At 46.5% G+C, this 6011-nt stretch overlaps 2 protein-coding genes across 2 annotated transcripts; one reads left to right on the plus strand and one right to left on the minus strand.

Annotated features, from left to right (window-relative positions):
* LOC110430306 (GDSL esterase/lipase At1g54790) lies at nt 673-4351 on the plus strand. Its single transcript, XM_021447793.1, has 5 exons — nt 673-1146; nt 2236-2436; nt 2711-2877; nt 3086-3356; nt 3931-4351. Exons 1-5 carry the CDS (start codon nt 906-908, stop codon nt 4197-4199), a joined length of 1149 nt encoding a protein of 382 aa, XP_021303468.1. The 5' UTR covers nt 673-905; the 3' UTR covers nt 4200-4351.
* LOC8076876 (UPF0603 protein Os05g0401100, chloroplastic) lies at nt 4679-6011 on the minus strand. The gene is made up of 3 exons (XM_002441019.2): nt 5437-6011; nt 5162-5354; nt 4679-5081 (listed from the first exon to the last, which is right to left on the minus strand). Exons 1-3 carry the CDS (start codon nt 5890-5892, stop codon nt 4834-4836), a joined length of 897 nt encoding a protein of 298 aa, XP_002441064.1. The 5' UTR covers nt 5893-6011; the 3' UTR covers nt 4679-4833.

Below are 6011 nucleotides of genomic sequence, written 5' to 3' on the forward strand. Positions count from 1 at the left end.
CTAATATTATATGTCCGTGTACTTTCCCCGTTCCCGAAAGAATAATTTTTTAGAGTTATGTTAAGTCAAATTTTAACTTTTTTTTTTAAAAAAAAATACTAAAATTTATAGTATCAAGTTAGTATCATTAGATTTATCATAAAATTCTCATTTTATATCATAAATATTGATACTTTTATTGACACGAATTCTAAGAATTAATTCTTTGGGAGAGAGAGGGGGAGTACTACGTTAAATACACCTATGAATCCGCAATTATGCATGTTAATGTGACACCACGCATGATATGCCAGTGTATATTTCACCGTTTACTTTGTAGTAGTTGTATATTATTGTATGACTTCATACAACATACTTCATTATTAAATCATGTGATTATATCGATCTCGTTTTTAGTCCTAGCTTCTCTCAACCCGATCTCGTTTTTAATCCTAGCCTTTTCAAATCTGATCCCATTTCCACAAAAAAAAAAACAAAAACGGAAACGAAAAAGGATTTTCCTGCCCATTTTCATTTGTTTCTATCCTGATACTCACTTTGGTTTGTAGGAACCTCTGCATTTTTTATGTAAAATGAAAATAAACTGATTTCTGTAAAATTCCTATACAAACCATCTCATATAAAGGTCAAAAGCCAGCAACAAAAGGTAGGCTAGGCACCCATTTTAATCATTAATAATGGCCTCCCCCCAGGCCCCCTTGACACCCCAGACTCAAATCAAATCTGCATTGTCCCTGCTCCAAAGCTTCAGCTTCAAGCATTAGCAACCTCCACCACCACCTCCTCCTCCTCCTCACCTGGAGTAGTAGCAAGCAGCAACACATCACAGCAGAGCTGAGCGGAGCGGAGTAGAGTAGAGTAGGGAGCTGGGCAGGGGAGCCCCAACCGCCAGACCCGCCGCGGCCATGCGTTTCACGGTGCTGCTCCTCGGCGTGGCCGCGCTGCTCTGCCTCGGCGGTGGCGGCCGTGCGGCGGCGTCCACGGACTTCAACTTCCCGGCGGTGTTCAACTTCGGGGACTCCAACTCCGACACCGGCGGCCGCGTGGCCGCCGGCTTCGAGGCCATCTTCCCGCCCTACGGCTCCACCTTCTTCGGCGGTCCCGCCGGCCGCTTCTGCGACGGCCGCCTCATCATCGACTTCCTCAGTACGCCCGCCTCTTGCTCCCTCTACCTCCTCAGACTCCATCTTGTTGAAATTCTCCCGTTAGTACTTAGTACACCAACTGCTACCACCTGCACTCCCGAGTGCACGGATGATTGTATTCTCCGTGAATTGCGCTTGCGCGAGTATAATCGTTCTGCGGCATGAATTCTTCAAGCTGCGTTGTTGATGTCCAGTTCTTGGCGCCCACCGAGTGTATGTAGCAACAAGAAATCGGTCCATGTGGTATTGCCTGTCTTTGATTCTTCAAGACATCTCGTCCAGTTCGTGCGGGCGGTTGTTGGGAAAAGGGCGATGGTCTGTGGCCGGACAGGACAAATACGCCCGTGTGGTGCAGTGGTGGTTAGGCAGTGGAGATTTGAGGCATCATTGCAACTTTGCAAATGGTCCTTGTCTCCCTGGTGGTTGTATGCTCTGTTCTAACACCCGTTGAGAAACTGTGTTGGGTGTATGTGGTCCAGTTCCTGCAATTAGCTGAGTTGCTGTTCGTCATGGCATTTTCGTAAGATTTGGTAGATCTGCAGGAAAGTGAGTGCTGCTTCTCGATGGAATTCTTAGTAATTAGTGTGAATTACTGTTTGTGTTTGCTTAGTTTCTGGTGAGATTTGGTTTGCCATAGGCCACTTCTTTCCTGGGTCTACTGATTGAACCCTCCCAGTCCCATGTGCTTGCATTTAAGCAACTTGGCAAGGACTATGGCTCACAACTGCTTTAGATTCTGGTGAAATCAATGAGAAGCTGTGGGGGTCCGAAGGAGTAACTATGAAGTAAGGAATTTGATTGTGCAGATTTATTTTTATTGTAAAGAATTACAGAAATGATATACAAAGTGATATTTATTATAGATAGAGCATCAAAAGGTTGAGTTGTTGGCCACTGCAATGTGCAGTGCTTACTGCAGTATCTGTTTGGTTGGCCAAAAACAAACTTAGACAGAGGTCTATACCTGACAAACATAGAAACTTTGTAGCAATTGAGTTTGCTAAGAGCCAAGTTTTCACCTCTCCCTTTTTTGTCACAGAGAATTTGTTGCCTGTTATCTCATTCTTATCTCGTAAACTTTTTCATGCAGTGGAGGCAATAGATATGCCACTCCTCAATGCGTATTTGGATTCTCTTGGTACACCAAGCTTTCGGACCGGTGTTAATTTTGCTCAAGCTGGATGTTCAATCACACCAGCAAAGCCAACATCAGTCAGCCCATTTTCATTTGGTCTCCAGATTAAGCAATTCTTTGCCTTCAAGGATAAAGTTACTAAGCTCCTGTCTAAAGGTATGAAAGTTTGCTGTTTAGGCGTCGCCTTCTAAAATTGTGGGTTACCAAGCAAGATAGGAATACCATCTGCCTATCCCATAAGCATAAGTGCATAACCTTCTCAGCAAAGCAATGGGCATCATCGTTGTAAATAAGAAGGCATAATGTAGAGTAATTTACAAAGAATACTAGCTCATTGCTTCTACAATTGATAACCAACCAAAGCCTTTTAAATTCAACAATGGAAACTACAGAGTTATGTTGGTGAAGTAACTTTATTTTACTTGTGCAGGAGATATGTACAGGAAATATATTCCTCAGGAAGATTACTTTTCAGAGGGACTCTACATGTTTGATATTGGGCAAAATGATCTTGCTGGTCAATTCTATTCAAAAACAGAGGACCAAGTCATTGCATCCATTCCAACTATTTTGTTGGAATTTGAAAATGGTCTCAAGGTTTGTAAAAATGTAGCACTTTTATCCTTGCAGCTTTCTATGACCCTTTCTTCAAAGCTGTTACTAATGTACAGGGATAAGGTTCTGATGTAATTCAATTAGGTCTCAAGTTCAGCAATTTCATTCTTTCCATACTCTTCTTCCGATATGCTGTCTTGGGTAAGATGGTGCTTCACACCTAACTCATTTTCTTTGTACCTTATTTCAGAAACTATATGACCAAGGTGCTAGGAAATTCTGGATTCACAACACAGGTCCCCTCGGCTGCTTACCTCAAAACATAGCCTTGTTTGGCAAAGACCCATCCCAATTGGATGAGCTTCACTGTGTAGCAAAGCACAACCGTGCTGCAAAACTTTTCAACATCCAGCTGCATGCGCTTTGCACAAAGTTGAGAGGAGAATTCGCTGGAGCCAGCATAACTTATGTGGACATCCACACAATCAAATACAACCTGATCGCCAACTACTCTCGATATGGTATGTAGCATACAGTTTCCATTTCGTGTGATTATCATGCATCCAGATCATTTCAGATTTGTCGGCATATTGTGGCACTACTATGAAAAGATGTATCTTGACTCTCGAGTGTTATGCTTGCTTTGAAGAGCAGTCTCGTAAACTTATAATAAAGTAGCACCATCAATCCTGAACAAGTGCTTGCAATAATAAACCCCACTAATACAGGTGGAAAAACAAAGATGCTTTAGTTTTGTGGGCATTCTACATCACTCTGCTTACATGTATACCGTTGATTTTTGTGCTGTGGATTGAGACATCTCACTCGAATGTTAGTGCTGTAGACGTCTTTCTGTGGATTGCCATTTCATATGAATGTTAGTGTTTTTTTGTTTGATGAACCGGTGAGGGAGCCCCTCACCCTTTTTTTTATTATAAATGAATGAAAGAATGGGTACAAGCAAGAAATACAAGGCAGCCAGGAATGTTAGTGTTTTATTAGGCCTGTTGCTGGCTCATCAGGAAACTAAAGCAGTTGTTTCTGTGAAGCATAACTGAAGAAGCAACTCTAATATCCAGTTTTGCTTTTCGACAGGGTTCGAGCATGCCACTCAAGCATGCTGTGGATATGGAGGTCCACCCCTGAACTATGATGGTAACGTACCATGTGGACAGACAGTGTCTGTGAATGGTAAGCTGGTAACTGCAAAAGGGTGCAGTGACACTACTGAATTCGTCAATTGGGATGGAATACACTACACAGAAGCTGCAAACTTCCATATTGCATCGCAGATCCTGACCGGGAAATACTCTGATCCTCCGTTTGTGGATAAGATGCCATTCGTCCTAAAACCTAGATTCTGATTAGCATACACTTACCTTTTTCCCCTTTACTCAACCACTTTAACAGCATTGGTTGCAGATACGATGTACTCCGTAGTTATTACTTGTCAATAACCATATATAGCATGATGTCAAAAATAAAATCATATATGGCTTGGTTTCAGTTGCCTATAGCTTCTTGTGCCTGTTTTTTATGATTACATCGCATTATCCAAGTTGACTAGTAAGGGTCTGTTTGTTTGGGCTTCTTGAGACCTTTTGGACATCAGCTTTTAAACTTTTCAAAAACTAAAAAAGCTCTTGAAAGACAAAAGCCAGAAGGTCACTGTAGTGAGCTTCAGTGACCTTCTGGGCTTTTAGCTTACGGGAGTTGTTCGACTTTTAAACATTCAAAAGCTTACGGGAGTTTCATGTTGCAACCAATGCTGAGCCACTGCGGCAATGAATTGCTGTCGATTTTCACAGAATGAACCCAGTATAATAAAAGCATACTAATATGCTACCACAAGAAAAATTAACCGGCGCGCACAGGTGTGCACTTGTATTAATCATTTTTTTCTGTTCACTTCTAAGAATTCCAACAGAAGAAGCTCAACCTGGGAGTTTAAAAATCCTCTTCAGTTTAACATTTACTGTACAGCACGCTATGGTTGACTCACTTCTTGGAAATGTAGGCGTAGTACTGCGCCATGGGCACGACGAAGGCGATGACGAGCAGGCCGCCGACGACGAGCGTGAACTGCCCGCGCTTCTCCTCCGTCTCCTCCTTGGTCTTGAAGTTGGACTCACGCTTGTTCTCCTTGAACGACGGGCCACCCGTGTCCGGCAGCCCTTCGATCGCCGCCGCCAGCCGCCTCGCCGTGCTGAAGATCGCCTCGTTGTACTTCTCGTCGGTCGCGAGCACTGCGGCAAGCAAATTAATTGCAAGTTAGGATCGGAGGCCCGACGGCGATCGAGGGTGGCTTGGCCTTAGCTAGATATACCTGGAAGGTTCTCAGACACGGTGGCGTCGAGAATCTGGTCGCCGACGGCCTGGATGAAGGCGGGGCCTCCGGTGACGGCGCCCTCCTTCTGGCTGGTGACGAGCACGACGATGCCCTTGTTGTTGCCCTCCTCAATCGTGGGGTACCACTTCTCCAGGACTTGGTCCGCGTACTCGAACGCGTCAGCTTTGCTCTGCGACACTCTTGATCCATGGGTCAGTGATCAGTCTAGCAAACGACTGCAATTGCAATGCCGGCGGGGGCGGCGTACGTACCGTGAGCTTGCGGACGGTGATGAAGTTGAGGCGGATGTTCTTGCGGGCCTCGAGGTCGCGGGCCAGCCGCTTGACGTCGGACTTGGTGACGCGGCTCAGCACGCCGGCGTCGTCCACCACGTACGAGTCCACGGGGGGCCCGTCGTTCAGCACGTCGAACTCCGACGCCACCGCCGGCGCGGGCGCCGGGGCCAGGCTGATGGCGAGCGACAGCGCGGCCGCCGCCAGGCCGTGGTGCAGGAACGACATCCAGCTCCTGCCGACGACGTCGATGCCGCCGTCTCCATTGGAGGAGGAGGTGGTGGCAGCGACGGCGGCGCCGGCGGCCTGTGGCCTCCTGAGCGCGCAGGAGACGACGACGGTGGACCTGGACGAGACGCTAGCGGTCAGAGACGGTCTCCTAGAGCCACGGAGTGATGGCGTGAACAATGTGGAGGGGGAGAGGAGGGTCTCCATTGCTGCCGCGGGGGGAGCTCGCTCGAGGAAGGAGGGGGGAGGAAGAGGAATCACGCTCGCATTGTGAGGGCGCAGATCACTGCCCACTCACTCGAGCTTCTGTCTGCGCCCGTCTGGTC

The sequence above is a fragment of the Sorghum bicolor genome, chromosome 9, assembly GCF_000003195.3.
Source record: "Sorghum bicolor cultivar BTx623 chromosome 9, Sorghum_bicolor_NCBIv3, whole genome shotgun sequence".
NCBI lineage: Eukaryota > Viridiplantae > Streptophyta > Magnoliopsida > Poales > Poaceae > Sorghum > Sorghum bicolor.